The 19543-nt window shown below is 37.0% G+C and overlaps 2 protein-coding genes and 1 long non-coding RNA gene across 6 annotated transcripts; all 3 read right to left on the bottom strand.

Annotated features, from left to right (window-relative positions):
- Positions 1–125: 125 nt before the first annotated feature.
- On the bottom strand, positions 126–7648 carry LOC104818355 (isoaspartyl peptidase/L-asparaginase 1). The gene is made up of 4 exons (XM_010547910.2): positions 7403–7648; positions 1575–1808; positions 1213–1299; positions 126–830 (listed from the first exon to the last, which is right to left on the bottom strand). The coding sequence occupies exons 1-4, from the start codon at positions 7565–7567 to the stop codon at positions 360–362; spliced, it is 957 nt and encodes a 318-aa protein (XP_010546212.1). The 5' UTR covers positions 7568–7648; the 3' UTR covers positions 126–359.
- LOC104818354 lies at positions 2147–7394 on the bottom strand. The gene is made up of 2 exons (XR_772673.1): positions 7053–7394; positions 2147–2318 (listed from the first exon to the last, which is right to left on the bottom strand). It is a non-coding gene; the product is annotated as an uncharacterized LOC104818354 (long non-coding RNA).
- A 342-nt stretch (positions 7649–7990) lies between the features above and the next one.
- On the bottom strand, positions 7991–15721 carry LOC104818356 (uncharacterized ATP-dependent helicase YprA). Of its 4 annotated transcripts, none has more exons than XM_010547913.2 (27): positions 15499–15721; positions 14482–15162; positions 14293–14404; positions 14112–14209; positions 13814–13969; positions 13402–13470; positions 13179–13301; positions 12942–13091; positions 12700–12831; positions 12493–12572; positions 12208–12302; positions 12043–12110; positions 11863–11964; positions 11727–11788; positions 11526–11633; positions 11349–11424; positions 10952–11088; positions 10700–10859; positions 10446–10625; positions 10219–10335; positions 9723–9878; positions 9372–9539; positions 9158–9267; positions 8849–8981; positions 8646–8741; positions 8394–8456; positions 7991–8312 (listed from the first exon to the last, which is right to left on the bottom strand). In XM_010547913.2, the coding sequence occupies exons 1-27, from the start codon at positions 15673–15675 to the stop codon at positions 8268–8270; spliced, it is 3654 nt and encodes a 1217-aa protein (XP_010546215.1). In that variant the 5' UTR covers positions 15676–15721; the 3' UTR covers positions 7991–8267. The 4 variants fall into 4 exon arrangements, with proteins under 4 accessions (XP_010546215.1, XP_010546214.1, XP_010546213.1 ...); XM_010547912.2 differs by having other exon boundaries at positions 8849–8972; positions 13402–13485; XM_010547911.2 differs by having other exon boundaries at positions 13402–13485.
- Between the last annotated feature and the right edge of the window lie 3822 nt (positions 15722–19543).

The following is a 19543-nucleotide window of genomic DNA, read 5'->3' on the forward strand; positions in this document are numbered from 1 at the left end:
CAAATAAGGATGAGCTTCAACTCCAGTCCATCACCAATCATACCAGAGATCGAAACGTATTTTTGCATAATTCCCCTGTACCCTTATGAGGGGTATAGGGAAAATTTAGGATATTCAGATTCGTATCCGAAAAAACCTGGCCGTACCCGAGAACCTTTATTACCCGAATTACGAATGCCTGATATAAGTTCTGGGTACTTGCGGGTATCCAGATTCGAACATTGTATTAACCAGGTTTACATCAAACAAAGCATGTATTGAATTCTTTTATGGTGGAACCAAACAATACTAAAGAGAAGAACGAGTAATGAGTATATGTACCCCAGCCATTCGCAATTCATTTCTTTCCGATCAGTTCTTCACGGCCAGATTCCGACCTCGTAGTGCCCGTCCTCGGCGGCGCAAGCCCTGAACATGCCGGTCGTGTTAAAGGGCATCGTCACTTCACCCGTGGCTGACACAGCGACCAGCCCACAGGTCCCTCTGGCCACAGATCTATCCACGACATAACCTGCTGCTTCAGCCAGAGACATCCCTTTGTACTCCATGAGTGCAGCCACGTCTCTGGCCACGGTTCCACAGATAATGGCCTCTCCTTTACCCGTGGCCGAGACGGCACAGAGATGGTTGGCATATGTTCCCGAGCCTATGATGGGCGTGTCACCGATTCTGCCCACCATCTTATTGACCAGACCCCCTGTGGATGTTGCCGAGGCTAGATTGCCATGTCTGTCCACGGCTACACATCCGACTGTTCCTAGTTGGCTGTCGCTGTTTGGAATGGGAACATTGCCGGTTAAGTCCTTCTGGACGGGTATTGTGTAATCGATCTGTAGAGAAATCAGAGACTTGCACAAGTCAGGCTCGACCTATTTGTCATAAATTCAAACATATGTAGCCACCCTGTTCTTGAACAGATTATTTTTATGTTATGTATTCATGTGCTGTTCCATAGATGGAAAAGCATGACTTGTTCAAAACAACACACAGAAAAACCTGAGTTTCAGCCGTTCGTAATCCCCTGAGACATATAGCAATGCTTGTTTTTTTTAAGCATATATGTGTACAGATTAGAGAGAAAATTCGGTGCATGAAGCTTCATGTCCTGAACTATAACGTGCAAAGAGTGGCAGAGATTTTGATGTTCTGATGCATATATGATCGGAAGTTAGAAGAAACGATCCCTGGAATGGCCTATGAGAAGAAACATACCTGGACTCTGTTGGCCTCTTTTGCCTGCTTTAGCCTTTCGATGTTTTCAGGGGTAATGAAATGGCTCGATTCCACCGTCTCAACACCCTTGTAGCCGAAAATTAGGGAAAGTAACTCAGAAAATTGGAATGTGAAAGACGACAGCAGAAGGCTTCTTCAAAGTATTTACCCAACTATCCACGATAGCAGGCTTGGTAGACAGCTTCCAGTTATAAATACAAGAAATTCTATACATTGAGAAATATAACCACACTTTTGCAGTTGTCTATAATACCTTATAAAAAAGATAAAAGTATAACTATAAGCAGATTTTATGAAGGGTATAGTTCAGAAATTGATGAAAAAGATAGAACCGGGCTGACCTGTTCTCTTGCAAAAGCTTCTGCACCGTCAAACGCAAGATATATGTGAGGGGTCTTCTCCATGACGAGCCGGGCTAAGGAGATAGGGTTAACAACAGAGGTCAGACCAGAGACGGCTCCACATCTCTTAGTTTTCCCATCCATTATGCAAGCTTCCATTTCGACCGTGCCTTGCGTAGTTAGCACAGATCCCACACCCGCGTTGAAATTTGGGTGGTTTTCCAGTTCACGGACCTTACGACAGAATCAAGTAACGGAACACCAATGGTTAGGACAGATGTAATCAATCTCACATATGTAATTGCCACAACAACGTTGGCCCAAGATCCAACCATCACAGAACACATAAAGGATTGTACGTAATGTATCAAGCTGTGGAGGAGACATTACTTGAGACTGGTCAAATGAACTTGAACTCACACCCTGCTAATTCCGCAGTTAATCATGGCCATAAACTTGAAACTTTGGGATTAACTCCATCAATAAACTAGGGTTTTGGAAATGAGAAGTGTTAATCATTAGCTTCTTCTCATGGCTTTTACAGCCTATTAGTATATGAAACAGTTACAATCTGTTTAGAAATCTGTTAGTTAGTTATATGGCGGTTTATACAATCGGAAGTGTATTTAACATCTGTACAGAAAAAACAGAGTAATACAACTGGAGAAATTTTTCATTCTCTCTGCTCAGTTTTCTCTCTCGTCTTTCTCTCTCTGGGTTTTCCGGTCATCTTTCCGGCGAAACCTGAAATGGTATCAGAGCATTTTCTTTAGAATTTGCTTTTTCTGCGAATTTCTCTTTGTTTCCTGATCATCAATGGCGGAGGCACTAGCAGCAAATCTTCCGGCGGCACCTCCACCTGATGTTCCACCTCCAGATTCACCGTATCATTTGAGTTCGAGTGATCAGATGAATCTTGTTCTCGTATCTGACCGTCTGACCGGCGCTTTGGATTACAATTCATGGTGTTGTTCAGTCACTATGGCATTGGAAGGCAGAAACAAGCTCGGATTCATCGACGGATCTTTGCCGAAACCTGCTGAAAATGATCCAAATCTTAGACATTGGCTTCGCAGTAACGCGATCATCAAATCGTGGCTGCTCAATTCTGTTTCGAAGACTATTGCGATTAGTCTCATGTATGCGAAATCGGCTCGAGATATTTGGCTCAATCTCAGCGTCAGATTTCATCAGAAGAATGCTCCGAAGTATCTGGTTCGCGACAAGCTTCAATCTGGTTTCTTACGGATGATGCATGTGAAGACAGAAAATCAGTTAGCTGATGTTATGACGAAGTCATTACAGCCACAGGTGTTTTCTGTTCTAATGTCGAAGTTTCATATTTCAAGCTTGTATCTCCCTGAAGCTGCAGTCGATTCAAGCTTGAGGGGGGTATATTAGTATATGAAACAGTTACAATCTGTTTAGAAATCTGTTAGTTAGTACGAAGCATATTGACATTGATTGCCATCTGGTTCGCGACAAGCTTCAATCTGGTTTCTTACGGATGATGCATGTGAAGACAGAAAATCAGTTAGCTGATGTTATGACGAAGTCATTACAGCCACAGGTGTTTTCTGTTCTAATGTCGAAGTTTCATATTTCAAGCTTGTATCTCCCTGAAGCTGCAGTCGATTCAAGCTTGAGGGGGGTATATTAGTATATGAAACAGTTACAATCTGTTTAGAAATCTGTTAGTTAGTACGAAGCATATTGACATTGATTGCCATCTGGTTCGCGACAAGCTTCAATCTGGTTTCTTACGGATGATGCATGTGAAGACAGAAAATCAGTTAGCTGATGTTATGACGAAGTCATTACAGCCACAGGTGTTTTCTGTTCTAATGTCGAAGTTTCATATTTCAAGCTTGTATCTCCCTGAAGCTGCAGTCGATTCAAGCTTGAGGGGGGTATATTAGTATATGAAACAGTTACAATCTGTTTAGAAATCTGTTAGTTAGTACGAAGCATATTGACATTGATTGCCATCTGGTTCGCGACAAGCTTCAATCTGGTTTCTTACGGATGATGCATGTGAAGACAGAAAATCAGTTAGCTGATGTTATGACGAAGTCATTACAGCCACAGGTGTTTTCTGTTCTAATGTCGAAGTTTCATATTTCAAGCTTGTATCTCCCTGAAGCTGCAGTCGATTCAAGCTTGAGGGGGGTATATTAGTATATGAAACAGTTACAATCTGTTTAGAAATCTGTTAGTTAGTACGAAGCATATTGACATTGATTGCCATCTGGTTCGCGACAAGCTTCAATCTGGTTTCTTACGGATGATGCATGTGAAGACAGAAAATCAGTTAGCTGATGTTATGACGAAGTCATTACAGCCACAGGTGTTTTCTGTTCTAATGTCGAAGTTTCATATTTCAAGCTTGTATCTCCCTGAAGCTGCAGTCGATTCAAGCTTGAGGGGGGTATATTAGTATATGAAACAGTTACAATCTGTTTAGAAATCTGTTAGTTAGTACGAAGCATATTGACATTGATTGCCATCTGGTTCGCGACAAGCTTCAATCTGGTTTCTTACGGATGATGCATGTGAAGACAGAAAATCAGTTAGCTGATGTTATGACGAAGTCATTACAGCCACAGGTGTTTTCTGTTCTAATGTCGAAGTTTCATATTTCAAGCTTGTATCTCCCTGAAGCTGCAGTCGATTCAAGCTTGAGGGGGGTATATTAGTATATGAAACAGTTACAATCTGTTTAGAAATCTGTTAGTTAGTACGAAGCATATTGACATTGATTGCCATCTGGTTCGCGACAAGCTTCAATCTGGTTTCTTACGGATGATGCATGTGAAGACAGAAAATCAGTTAGCTGATGTTATGACGAAGTCATTACAGCCACAGGTGTTTTCTGTTCTAATGTCGAAGTTTCATATTTCAAGCTTGTATCTCCCTGAAGCTGCAGTCGATTCAAGCTTGAGGGGGGTATATTAGTATATGAAACAGTTACAATCTGTTTAGAAATCTGTTAGTTAGTACGAAGCATATTGACATTGATTGCCATCTGGTTCGCGACAAGCTTCAATCTGGTTTCTTACGGATGATGCATGTGAAGACAGAAAATCAGTTAGCTGATGTTATGACGAAGTCATTACAGCCACAGGTGTTTTCTGTTCTAATGTCGAAGTTTCATATTTCAAGCTTGTATCTCCCTGAAGCTGCAGTCGATTCAAGCTTGAGGGGGGTATATTAGTATATGAAACAGTTACAATCTGTTTAGAAATCTGTTAGTTAGTACGAAGCATATTGACATTGATTGCCATCTGGTTCGCGACAAGCTTCAATCTGGTTTCTTACGGATGATGCATGTGAAGACAGAAAATCAGTTAGCTGATGTTATGACGAAGTCATTACAGCCACAGGTGTTTTCTGTTCTAATGTCGAAGTTTCATATTTCAAGCTTGTATCTCCCTGAAGCTGCAGTCGATTCAAGCTTGAGGGGGGTATATTAGTATATGAAACAGTTACAATCTGTTTAGAAATCTGTTAGTTAGTACGAAGCATATTGACATTGATTGCCATCTGGTTCGCGACAAGCTTCAATCTGGTTTCTTACGGATGATGCATGTGAAGACAGAAAATCAGTTAGCTGATGTTATGACGAAGTCATTACAGCCACAGGTGTTTTCTGTTCTAATGTCGAAGTTTCATATTTCAAGCTTGTATCTCCCTGAAGCTGCAGTCGATTCAAGCTTGAGGGGGGTATATTAGTATATGAAACAGTTACAATCTGTTTAGAAATCTGTTAGTTAGTACGAAGCATATTGACATTGATTGCCATCTGGTTCGCGACAAGCTTCAATCTGGTTTCTTACGGATGATGCATGTGAAGACAGAAAATCAGTTAGCTGATGTTATGACGAAGTCATTACAGCCACAGGTGTTTTCTGTTCTAATGTCGAAGTTTCATATTTCAAGCTTGTATCTCCCTGAAGCTGCAGTCGATTCAAGCTTGAGGGGGGTATATTAGTATATGAAACAGTTACAATCTGTTTAGAAATCTGTTAGTTAGTACGAAGCATATTGACATTGATTGCCATCTGGTTCGCGACAAGCTTCAATCTGGTTTCTTACGGATGATGCATGTGAAGACAGAAAATCAGTTAGCTGATGTTATGACGAAGTCATTACAGCCACAGGTGTTTTCTGTTCTAATGTCGAAGTTTCATATTTCAAGCTTGTATCTCCCTGAAGCTGCAGTCGATTCAAGCTTGAGGGGGGTATATTAGTATATGAAACAGTTACAATCTGTTTAGAAATCTGTTAGTTAGTACGAAGCATATTGACATTGATTGCCATCTGGTTCGCGACAAGCTTCAATCTGGTTTCTTACGGATGATGCATGTGAAGACAGAAAATCAGTTAGCTGATGTTATGACGAAGTCATTACAGCCACAGGTGTTTTCTGTTCTAATGTCGAAGTTTCATATTTCAAGCTTGTATCTCCCTGAAGCTGCAGTCGATTCAAGCTTGAGGGGGGTATATTAGTATATGAAACAGTTACAATCTGTTTAGAAATCTGTTAGTTAGTACGAAGCATATTGACATTGATTGCCATCTGGTTCGCGACAAGCTTCAATCTGGTTTCTTACGGATGATGCATGTGAAGACAGAAAATCAGTTAGCTGATGTTATGACGAAGTCATTACAGCCACAGGTGTTTTCTGTTCTAATGTCGAAGTTTCATATTTCAAGCTTGTATCTCCCTGAAGCTGCAGTCGATTCAAGCTTGAGGGGGGTATATTAGTATATGAAACAGTTACAATCTGTTTAGAAATCTGTTAGTTAGTACGAAGCATATTGACATTGATTGCCATCTGGTTCGCGACAAGCTTCAATCTGGTTTCTTACGGATGATGCATGTGAAGACAGAAAATCAGTTAGCTGATGTTATGACGAAGTCATTACAGCCACAGGTGTTTTCTGTTCTAATGTCGAAGTTTCATATTTCAAGCTTGTATCTCCCTGAAGCTGCAGTCGATTCAAGCTTGAGGGGGGTATATTAGTATATGAAACAGTTACAATCTGTTTAGAAATCTGTTAGTTAGTACGAAGCATATTGACATTGATTGCCATCTGGTTCGCGACAAGCTTCAATCTGGTTTCTTACGGATGATGCATGTGAAGACAGAAAATCAGTTAGCTGATGTTATGACGAAGTCATTACAGCCACAGGTGTTTTCTGTTCTAATGTCGAAGTTTCATATTTCAAGCTTGTATCTCCCTGAAGCTGCAGTCGATTCAAGCTTGAGGGGGGTATATTAGTATATGAAACAGTTACAATCTGTTTAGAAATCTGTTAGTTAGTTATATGGCGGTTTATACAATCGGAAGTGTATTTAACATCTGTACAGAAAAAACAGAGTAATACAACTGGAGAAATTTTTCATTCTCTCTGCTCAGTTTTCTCTCTCGTCTTTCTCTCTCTGGGTTTTCCGGTCATCTTTCCGGCGAAACCTGAAACAGCCCAATTTCAAACTAAGCCGAAGTCCCCATCTCAGGCAAAATCATTTGGTAAACCTCGTTCCATAGACATTAAGAAGATGTCTACCAGAGTTGAAGAGGATTTCTCCAGGTAGAAGATCATCTCAGTTAGATTCATCAACGATGTCGTTTTCAGATTTTTTTTTGTTCCTTCTAATCCTAGAATCTTCCGTTTTCTCTTTGGTTAATTCACCAAATCCGAATCAAAATCCTCTGATCAAACAAAGAAATCTGACACATCCCGAGCTGCTTCCACCGGCATCCAGAGAGGGCTTAGAGAGAGAGAGAGAGAGAGAGAGAGAGAGAGAGAGAGAGAGGCGTACGACGAGTTCGACGACGTCCAACGGATGCTTGCCCGATTTGAGAGAGGATACGCCGAGATCGAGGCAATGACGGAGAGCGGCCTCGCGAGGAACACGGCGTTCAACGGGAAGATTGACCGGAATGTCGCCGGCGCCGCCGTGTAGAGCAATCGCCCAACCCACCATCTCGTCGGAGAATCTGAGCGTTGAAAGAATATTCACTTGGTCCCGTTCCAAGTCCCACCCAAAGAACCTGTGACTTTGACCACAAAATGAGACGGTCAAATCTTTTGTTTTTATTTAGTACCCACGTAACGTGATCCCATTACAAATTAATATTACATGTTTTAAAAAATAGGTATATAATTATAACCAATTTGATAGTACACCCATGTGTATATCTTTTACAAAATTTTAAAAATATCTCTGTTCAACAAAACAAAATATACCCACGTTATATTCTTTACAAAATTAAAAATCTCTTTTAAAAAAAATTCTGTTAAAACTGCAATATACGTATATGTATATATATGGGTGTAATATTTCGTAAAATGAATAAAAAATAAAAAGAAATCCTTTCTGCCTTGTAAGTTGTAACCAAACATAAAATAGCCCATTCATTTTTTTTCTTCACATTTATAACCTTGTAGCATACAATGACACGTGGAATGGTTTGAATCATATTATAATATTCTTATATTGAAATAAATCTGTACAAGGTAGATAAATTATATAGAAGGGGACAAACAGCACAAAATTATGAACTTGTGGATATTTATCCATATCCCTAACCTAAGCTACATCTCTTCTTCACCAGAGAAACTTTTTACTTCACTATTTTTGTCAGTCCATTCATTCATGGCCCAAGAAAATGAGAGAGCGCCTCTCAAGCTTCTGCTCCGAAATACGATTTCTCCGCATCCAAAACGCCCTAAATCACGACGATAAGTCGGCTTTTATATCGGATTCGGACCCGAAAATTATACATTTATCGAGATTGAGAGAGAGTTACCTGTATGATCATAATGGCTGCATCCTTGTGTATGAGTTCATTGTACTCTTGGCAAGCAACGTTCTGTTCCAGAAGTTTACAGATGAAAAGATCAGCCAAACGATCTTTAGCTCCAAACCCGAATCGAACAATGACAGAAAACAAACGCAGAACTCTGCTGAAAGTATCGATTCGATCCGATCCGATCTCTAAATGAATTCCTTAGCTTTGGTTTGTCGATAAGGCGACAATATCGGGTAGTTAGGAACATACCTGGACGCAGTTAGGACAACCGGTTTCAGAAGAGCAACGGCAGGACATTAGGAGATCGAGAGAAGCTTCTAGAATCTCGGTGAAGAAGGGTTGGATCTAAAACACATTCCAGAACGAAAACGAGGATAGTAAGAAACTCGAATCAGAAGTTTCTCGCCATGAACTTTGTAAGTTTTTTCTTTAACGTGAAGGGCGAGAATTACCTTGGAACAGATGCCTGTTCCTCCCGAATGCTTATCGTATAATAAGATTCTCGAAGGAAAATACCGTTTCTCATGCGGGTTTGGACATTCTGGGGCCAAGTCGGAGTAGTTGCATCTCACGTATCTATCAAAACTTCAGCACAGTTGGTAAAATTTTCTTGGGTTCAGAGTTGTAACCTTAAAAAATTGCCGTTCTTGTTCCTTGTAATTGGAAATTAGATTATAGAATAAATCCTTCCCATGGTTTTTACCAATTGAAGAACATTCTCATATTTCAAATAGAGGAAAACTAGGAAAATGACAACTTACAGAGGTACAACATGCAGAAGGGCGTGACAAGCAGCATGTAAACCCGAACGGAACGAGAAGATCTTCTCAACTTCTGATTTTACAGGTTGTGGGACTTGAATCCAAACAGCCTAAATTACAGAATAGCGCGTTCATGAACAAACTCAAACCCTAAGTTACTCGGGGATTGGGGGAAAGAGAGAGAGAGAGAGTATCGGCCAGTGTGGGAGAGAACCTGTGATTCGTATGAGTAACTCGGGAGAGAAAGATCAACGACGTCAAATACATCACTCGTTCTTCTCCGAACACGATAGAATCCGAACCAAGTGGTTGTCACCCTGCAAATATGAGCTTGTGCTGTTGTTTCAGGAATTTGGTCCCTTGGAACCTTGTATGCATAAGCCTGCAAGCAAGTACGAGTTAAAAAAGGCGAAATAGGGAAATGAACGCAATGAAATCTCGGACATAGTGTCAAACTTTATGCAAAAGAACTCAAATCTTCTCGACACGAAGATGAGCCACTAAGATTCAAACTAAGACCGGAGCCTAGACTCGTCATACCATATGTGGTATAGCCGAGACTTACAATGTTGCCGCCCATGACGTGAATATCGGTGTAATCCCGTGTCTTTGTGTAATAATCCACACTCGCTTTTTCACAAAAGGCGATTGTTTCTTTCGTATCGAGTTTCTTCACCAGATAAGTCCTCCCTTGGTTCATGTACACAGCACCTTCATATACCTGAATTAAAACAAATAGTTCTTTGTCTATGAGGGCGAATTATCGCATCCAAGTAGATAATAAACAATTACACATTCTCCCAAACAGATAAAATGCCTTTAAGAAATCTTGCAATCGTTATGAATGTTCCTAGAAGACTCAAACTGTTCATAGAATAAACCGAACTCCAAACCCATCAGACAATATCAACTTTAAACCAAAATTAATCAAATAATTTTATCAAAAGACTAAAATGTAAAATTGGAGATAATAACTACAGCAGTCTTGAATATTTAGATCTCATACTGTAAAGAGTGAATATGGTCATATATAATATATCCCACCTATGTAACGTTCTTACCTGGAAAAAAGCCTTGCTTTCTTCGATTTCATCAAGAACTTCCTCACTGTTCTTATCGATAACTATATATCTCACTGCCTCTATGGCTCGGATACAGATCTTCTGTGACGGAATTTTCTGAGGAATGAAAACCAGCAAAATTTATAGTACAAGGTAACTCAGTCTTGCTTTGGGTTTTCAAGAAAGCTCTTTAAATGTTTGTGTTAAAAGTAACAGTCCGCATATACCTCATGACCAATGTAGGTCCATATTCTAGCAGAAGAATCCCGGGATGGATCAGAGCTCAAAAACCCTTTGTTATTGAGTACTGCAATGCCATTGCTTAGGCCGGAACCAAAGTGTTTTTCGTCATACTGCAAACTCAGCGGGTGCTCAAGAGCAGCACACACCAAATGTTGCTCGAGGACCTGCAAGAATCCATGTAGCTGAGTACAGATAATCCATGTGAAAAATCAAACAGAGTTCCATCATGGATTTTGACCTGTTGATTGAGAGAATCGATATGGCAACATTCAATTGGGCTGCGGAAGAGTTTCTCAGGAAATTTCATGAAGTATTGATCGAGTGGTCCATCAAATGCAACATATACAGCAAGTGAAGGTCTTTCTCGTCTTCCCGACCTGCCCGCTTGCTGCCAAAGGCTAAATAAAAAAGGGATTGGTAACTTTCAGTTCCAACTTATCAATTTTACTGTTAGGAGTAAATGAACACCGAGCTAACCAGATTGGTTTACCTAGCGATACTGCCGGGAAAACCTAAATGCAGAGTTACGTCAATATGACCGACATCAATGCCTAATTCAAGAGCATTTGTTGCAGCAATACCACAAAGCTTCCCACCAAATAAACCGCCTTCTATTTTCCTTCGGTCCTGCAAATGAGAAAAACATTGATCTCATGAGCATAATCCATCTATCATAACAACCAAGCCACAGGCAAAACACAGAAATGTCACTTATAAAATTTTTCCATATAATAGCGTGATTTAACAGTGAAACTAGATTAACTAGAAGAGATGGGCAATTCTGGTCAAATGGAGTCCTGGACTTTTTCAGACCCTGTGACATTCACTAAGAGCGTTCATCGGTTACTAAAATATGGCCATCTAAGCAATCGGAAAGAAGAATGAACCTCAGCAGTGTAGCCTCCGCGATATGAAGATATGGCCTCAACCAGGTGAGGGGCAGTCTTTGCTAGGATTTCACGCCTACAAATTGTTTCTAGATATCAGACTCAGTCCTATTTTTCACGCAAAAGGGCCAAATTCTCAGTGGAAAAGTAACATCAGGAATTTATAATAAGACATACGTAAGACAAAGAACAAGTTCACAAAGTTTGCGAGACCGACAGAAAGCAATGCAACGAAGCCCATGCCTAACCATCTCTGCGAAAAGGAGTGCAACTTCAGAGATTGGGCTGAGAAGAAGATGAAGCAAAATCTAAGTTAGGCACAGATAGACGAAAATAAATCTCCTTTTGCTTGTAATCACAGCAAATTACTAGAAATACCTTGATGTTCTATGTGAATCAGCTCCAGTACCAGTCATGAGTTTCGAATTTTCTTCAGATATCTGTCATATTACAGGAAACAAGTGAGTAAAGACTCAAAAACAGTCCATAGATAAATCTTGGATAATGAACCTACATTTCTTGCAGAAGATGTGGGATTCCAGAGAACAAAAAGCTTTTGGGAGGAATGGCTTCCATCATTATCAATAAGCTCTAAATCAGATAGATTTGCAAGCTCCTGCAGCATTAGCAAGCCAGATTTAAATCCAGGAATGGCAGATTTTGATCAAAAGGTACTAGTGATGTGAAAGCTTACCATGCAATGTTCTCGAGGGTTAGCGGAAGTTGCGGTGCAAAATATGAAAGAGGGATCAGTGCCATACACTGAATCATTACATTTCTCTTGTCAGATGAAAATCAGAAGATATGAAAATGGTGATGAAAGAGTATGCTATTGTGACCGGGGAATAAGTATTGTCACCGTGAGAGCAGAGTCGTCGAAGTCTTCTCAATATAAAGGCAGTGTGGCAGCCAAATGCTCCCTTGTAAGTATGGGCTTCATCTATTACAACATACCTGAAATTTTCCAATATGAGCATGTCAGTTTGGCCACAAAATTGGACCAAGTTAACAAATACAATTTTTTAACTCTCCACACCAGTCATTTCTCATTACGGTTCTAATGAAAATGAATCAAGTTTAAGATGAATACGAGGTTTTGATTTCCTGGGTCCTCTTATATTTTCTCCAGAGGAAAATGTTTTACCTAATATTTGATAAAATCCGGTTGAATTGTCCATGGAAGGGCAATATTGACATGTGTAACATGTCAGGATTTGTGATCAGCTACATGGAAAAAAAAATGAAAACAACCTCAGTTGATAAATAAGTATCTGAATATTTGGATGACATTAAGATTAGACGAAAACAATTTGATCGAGGACAAAATAACATCAGAGCATTAGAGAGTCACCAGCCTAGCATTATTCTTAAGTCTTGTTCTATCCTTCATAGGAGTGTCACCATCATATACTCCAACATTTATGCTTGCTCCATGTCCTTCTGACATATCGAGCACCACTCTCAATTGATCTTGAGCTAAGGCCTATATTCACAAATGAAACCAGTCTCTTGTCATTCTACCAATTCCCGAAAATCATAAACATAAACAAAAAATGAATTCAAAAGGGAAAAAAAAAAAGCAAGCCAACTAGCCTTTGTTGGAAACAAGTACAAGGCACAAGAAGCTGGGTTATTGACCAATTCCTCAAAGACTGGCACATTATAGCAAAGAGATTTCCCACTAGAAGTCATTGTTGCAACCACTACATTCTTCCCAGACAAAGAGGCTGAAATCGACTCAGCCTGATCAAAGAGGGGAAATAGGTACTGGAATAAGTCTGACGCTGCCTAGTTGAACTGTTGAAGACGAAGATAACAAGATTAATATACCTGGTGACTGTATAATTTATTGATGCCAATACTTTTCAGGGCAGATTTAGTGGTTTCCGAGAGCTCATCTGGAATTTCAACATAGACAGCTTTTCTGGGTTGGATATCTTCAACATGAACAATCTGCACCAGGAAAAAGGTAAAGGTTACTTGTAAGTACAGCTCCAACGTAAAGAGATAAAATAAACAACAAAACAGCGAGAAATACAAACAGAAAATCTACCTGTCCTTTGGATCCGATGCCATTTCTGAGATGTTCAACCATTTCCGGAGGTAGCAAAGGATCTGTTTCCTGTAAATTGACCATCTAAGAGGAAATATAAATCTAGTCTGCAAATAAACAATCTGTCTTTATACATTATAAGGGGCAAAACCTTTTTCTTTTAATGTTTTATATACACAAAGTCCTTGAAAAAATTTCACAACGTTGATGTCTTAGATGCCCAAGAATTGAACGAAACACCTAACATTTAGAATTTAAGTCCACACTAGAGAAGACCATTTTCAATGTAAATCCTATAATATCAGTGTATGTATTGTATTTTGGGTAAGAGTTCATCAGTCGAGTCTTAGACAGAGATACCCCAACATAAAAGAAGAATTACTCTTGAGTAAATATGAAAGCAAATACTAACTTGACATCGGCTCTGAGATGAATGAGACCCCGACGGAAAATAACTGGACTTGCTGGCCAGTTTAGCTTCATTTCTACTTGAAACTCTACCTTCCTTTGTTAACGTAATCATGTCCTCCAAGGAAACAACCGTGTCCCTCTTACTTCGATTTTTTAACTGTGAGCAAAAGCATTTTAGTGAATTAAATTAATGAATGATGCTTTTATATGGACATGTCTATGAAGCAACAAAAGAAAACTAGCCCAGTTAGAAGTTTGATAGAATTCCATGAACCACAGGGTTAGAGTAGGTAAAATACCAGTAACAATTTGATCGACTCCGAAAGGTAAGCCTTAAAGGAAATTCCACGTTTCTTCATTGAATCAAGAACCTTCGACAGTGGCATCCATTTACATTCTGTTAACAGCAATGATTAGAGTCACAAGGAGGCGAACACAATAGCTCAGAAGCTAAACAAAGTACATTCACCTAAACAGTACCAGATTTATAATATTTTTTCACTCCATCCATTTCAGAGTCCGGAGAATCAACTATGACAATAGCATTCTCGTAGTTTGCAGACTCTAGGTCATCCGTAACAAGGCGTACTACCTGCCACAGTAATAATGGTTACATATGAAAGCTTTGTCATTGAATTGGTTGGAACATCTAAACATATCAAAAATCACCTTGGGGCAGATGTTGGAGAGATTCTTTACATCCTCAATACCAATACGAATTCCCGATTTCCCTAATCGGGCAAGTGATTCCTCCAAACGGTTTAATGTGATTTTTTCTCCTCGTAACTGAAGAAGAGATGTAAATAGATTCAAAAATGTAAATGCTTCCATTGATAGTTTCAACCACTCTGGACACGAACATGGATAGCTACCTCCATGGTTTCTATTCGTTTCCGTGGATATCAAGCATTTTGCAGAACGCGGAGTGGTCAGGCAATTGACAGACTCTAAAACCTCGACTAACTTCACTTGATTTTGTCCCTCAAAAGCATTTTTCTCTTCAGACTGTGAAACACTCTTCAAGAACTCGTACGGACCGATTTCTTGGTCCCTTTTCCGTTTAACGCCAAAAGAGTGAGGCAAGACCCCATTCTCTTCGATTCCCTGGCTCTCTGCTCTTACAACATTTTCATCTCGTAAACTGGAAAACTCGCTGACCATTTCAGAATATGCAGAGTCTGAGAAGCTTGAACCTGCCCTACTGTTCAAGCTTGTGCTCAAGGAAGATTCCGAGAAATCGGGTTTCTGGGTCTGTGCACATTCCTTCTTAGCAAACGGAACCAAAACAAAGAAATCATCTGCCTGAATGGCGAGAGTATCCACCCTACTGTTCAAGCGCAATTTCACACCCTAGAACAAGATGTTCACATTAGATAAAATACAAGAGAATACAAATCGCCCACAAGAATGGCTGATGAACAGAACTCTTACCCAATGTAACAGACAGCATTTGAAAAAAAAAACAGCACATATATTAAAGGAAAGAAAATCAGACATTCGAGACATACACTTGAATCCTCGATAATCGCAGATGTAATCGGTAACATAAATTTACCAGAGACAAGGAAACTAAAAACAAAAACCACTACCCTCAATTCTGTTCATCCCGTAAAAAATCGGAAGAAAAAAAGAAATAAAATCTCACGAGAAGTGCTAGAAAACGTAAGAATAAATTGTAAGCATTACCTTGAAAAACAAATGGAAATTGGGAGAGGAAGAAGCGGGAGAGAAAGACCGGTTTAAGGCGATCTTAAGGTCATGAATCGTCTTGTCGGAAGAGACCTGAAGAGTCGTCGACTCGCCGGTAAGTGAACGGACATTGATTACTACAGTGTCTCCGCCTTTGCTGCTTTCGTCCGCCATTGGACGTGCTTCCTCTTTCGCGTCTCTCCTCTCACGGATTCTGCGAATATAAACTTTCACCAAAATACGACCTCGTTTTATATGATCATATATATAATCATTGAAAATAGTCAACAGAATATTGCCATGAATCTATTATGACAACATAAGCAACAATACACACAAAAATAAAAATATTTTCATTTTCATTTTCATTTTCGTTGAACCGAAAAAATATGGTTTGTATTGAATAATATTGTCTAGGTTTTGTTTATATGCATTGCTCGAGCTATGAACCGACGCCAAAAGGGAATCGTATACATCCATATATATATATATATATATATATATATATATATATATATGTCATATAGTTGATAATGTAATTAACGAAAACTAAATGGGCGAATATTAGAGATATAGATGAGGTATAATTAATTATTTACATATAAGATTTGATTTTTTTTTGTTAGTGTCCGTTTTCTTGTTAGATTCAAACGCCCATGTATATTTATTTTGGTTTTGTTCAATAGAAAATATAAGGCTTTATTACATAATTTTTTGTCATGGTATCAAACCCTAGTTGAAAAAAAAGTCGACAGAAGATAAATAATAACTAATAATATGTAATACAATATCAGTCTATATGTCTAATAACTAATTTTAGCTAAAATTTAATTGGCATTATGATACATAGTTGATAATGTAATTAACAAACAAAAGCATCTCATTAGAGACACCCTCTGGGAGAATTAGAGGTTTCTTCCTCTACCATACATACGTTCACACGAGTTCGAAAATAGAAATACAGTATTAATATAACGCGTGCGCATATTAAATTTTCAATTTTGAAAGAATAGTAATAAAAGAAGAAAACATATTCATATAAATCCACCTAAAAATGGGGCAATCAAAGAATATACATATACACACTTGAATCTAGAAAAGAAATATTCACGTATATTCTCGATGATTGAGACATAAACCTAACAAAACTCCATTTCATTAAAAACTCCTAATCCAACAACCGCTTGGTTTGAAGAAGAAATTTAATTCGAATTTTGTATTTTATTCAGAAGAGATAAATGTAAGGCTTAATTTTGTATTATATATATATATATATATATATTAATAGTGTGTTATATTAATTTTTTTGTTAAAGTGTATGGTACTATTATTATTTACAGTTTAACGATGCATCGTTCTATACCAACGTATATACAGATATAATCGTTGAAATAGAAATATAGATCATAATACAATACATATTAATTATTTAATCTGATTCATATAAAATTACAAAAGTTGATAGTAATTATCTAATTTAACTCATATAAAATTACAAAAATTGATAGCACAGGTTGGAGTCTGTATATAGAATAAAAGAGATTGAAGATTAAAACTAAATCGGTGAATCTTTAACTGTAATTTTCAATAGTCGAATGATCTATCTAGAGGGTTTGTACTATTGTCTAGATCAAATTTGTGGAGTATTGCTCATTTGCCACACTTCTTGTGACGAAAGTATTTAGAATTGACTTAACATTCGAGTAAACGTTCCAAATCTAGGATAAAAGCGGAAAAGAGGAACATATCTATATATAAGATATGGATGAGCAAATAAAAAACTTGAATTTTTTATACACGTTTTACAACTAGATAGATCGAATAACAATGCATACAAAATTTAAAATTCAAATTTGGTTTTGGGAAAGATTTTTATGAAATGAATAAATTACTCGCGGATAACAGTCTATTATAAAATTGACAATTACATCTCTAGAGTTTTAGAAAATTGTTGAGAACTATATTATTCTCAAACAATGAATGAGATCCACAACATTTCAAAATGAAATTTTTATGCACAATGTATTTGTATAATCTAATTATGACATTCTAATTCAAATAACAACTTTTAATGACACATATAATAAAAGAAAATTTGAATTTGAATAATGTAACCTTATATCATTTCAAATTTTCATGAAAATTAACTAATTTGATTCTCTTTTCATTACATAAACTTAATTTCCACTAACAATGTAAATAGATGAATCGTAAAGATACTAGTTTTGTGATTGCCGCTTATTAGAATTATAAGACAATAGTAAGTTTTTTTTGTTAAATATATATATATATATATATATATATATATATATATATGTGTGTGTTTTTCTCTCATATTAACATATAAATGTCATATAAAAGTGTTTTTCTCCTTAGATAGTATGACTATTTATATACAAAATACTAACAAATTTTGTTTATGACTAGATATATATCATATCTAAATGTCAAAAAACAATGAAACAAACGACATAATTTTTGAAGAGCTCAAAATCATTGCGGCGTTCAATATGATGCACACATAGATTTCAAAGAAGGCTCACACTTTGTTCGTCCGTCGCATTCTCGCTCACACTATTACAAATCTTGACAATAGTTCGACTGAAATTCTAAATAATCATTTGATTCTTACAGTATAAGATGATCTCTATGAAGAAAACAAGAATAGAACTACGCTATCAACAAAAAGATAAATGACAAACAAAATTTTGACCACCAAATATCGATAGAGTGCAAGATTCTGTATATTTCTTAGCATTATTAATATTGAATTTTAAATTAACTAACTATGTGTGTATAACAAAAAATTATCGGATAACTCTTTAGTATATCAACAAAGAATGATAAAACGAATGTCTTCGTCATCATTGATAGGTACAGTGTATCACATGCAATCGGTGTCAGCAAACATGAACCATAGATATCGATATATATATCCTCCTACAAACTTCAACATATTAGCGATTTTCAAAAACTCATGATAGATATATTCTTCTATCGTTATTCACTGGGAACTTTACCGAAATCTTCTTGAATTGTTCTCTAATATTGACAAAGAATATCAAAACCAGTATCCTTGTTATAAGCTTTCATGTATCTCATGCAATTTGATTCTCCGATTTGTGAAGAAGCTCGAGACTCGTTGCAACTGCTATGAATCCTTGAATCCTTTGACAATCTTCATCAAATTACTGATTATCAAAATTTGATCAATGATGTATTCTTCTATCAATTTTTCAATGAAAACTTCATTAGAATCTTTATCGTTAAATGTTGAAAAATAGTTTTGATAAAGATGATTATGAATATAAGTGACAAAATGCATTTGAAAAAATAAATTAAAAGGAATAAATAATACTCAATAAAATAAAAGTTATAACAAATAAAGAATAAATATAAAACCAAATCAAAACGAAATCAACAAATAAATAATTGATATTCTGACATAAAAAATTTCTAAAGCAAAAAATATATACAAAGGTTTTTGAATTTCTATTTATTATCTAAAAATATAAATTATGTATACACACATAATTATTATTCTAGATTCATAAAAAATGTTTGGATTTTTTATTTAATCAGTGAAAACAACAAAATATTTTATTTCAATCAATGAACTTTCATTTTAAAAATACTATTTTCTTGTCAACTTAATTACAAATTAATTTAAAGAAAATATAAAAATAAAATGAATTTTGAAAATTAAAGAAGAATCTCGATACTCCGTTGTCACAAATCTTGTTAACGAATATCGTACGAGGATATGAGTGTATCGATTTGATGATTCAGGTCTAAGTAATGGGTTGAACATCTTGAATATCTCATTCAAGAATAAAGTAAATAAATATAAAATGAACAAAAAAAATAAAACCCTACAATTTCAACGTCCTAAAAACTCAAGATGCTACCATTTATTGTATTGTTATCTAGTATCGACAAAGAATATCAAAACTAATGTTCTCGTTATAAGCTTTTATGTGTCTCATGCAATCTGATTTTCTGATTTGTGAAGAAGCACAATACTCGTTGCTACTGCTATAAA

This window comes from Tarenaya hassleriana, unplaced genomic scaffold (genome assembly GCF_000463585.1).
Source record: "Tarenaya hassleriana unplaced genomic scaffold, ASM46358v1 Cleome29, whole genome shotgun sequence".
Classification (NCBI taxonomy): domain Eukaryota; kingdom Viridiplantae; phylum Streptophyta; class Magnoliopsida; order Brassicales; family Cleomaceae; genus Tarenaya; species Tarenaya hassleriana.

Bases quoted from the DNA above. Each gene is read 5' to 3' on its own strand.
- LOC104818356 (XM_010547911.2), bottom strand. From the start codon at position 15,675: ATGGCGGACGAAAGCAGCAAAGGCGGAGACACTGTAGTAATCAATGTC. The intron at 15,163-15,498 runs GTAATGCTTACA...ATCTTGTTCTAG, and splicing joins ATTTCCATTTGTTTTTCAAG to GGTGTGAAATTGCGCTTGAA. The intron at 13,970-14,111 runs GTATTTTACCTA...TTTTGCTCACAG, and splicing joins AGTCGATCAAATTGTTACTG to TTAAAAAATCGAAGTAAGAG.
- LOC104818355 (XM_010547910.2), bottom strand. From the start codon at position 7,567: ATGGTGGGTTGGGCGATTGCTCTACACGGCGGCGCCGGCGACATTCCG. The intron at 1,300-1,574 runs GTCAGCCCGGTT...TTCGGCTACAAG, and splicing joins AAGCTTTTGCAAGAGAACAG to GGTGTTGAGACGGTGGAATC. The intron at 831-1,212 runs GTATGTTTCTTC...ATTTCTCTACAG, and splicing joins AAGAGGCCAACAGAGTCCAG to ATCGATTACACAATACCCGT.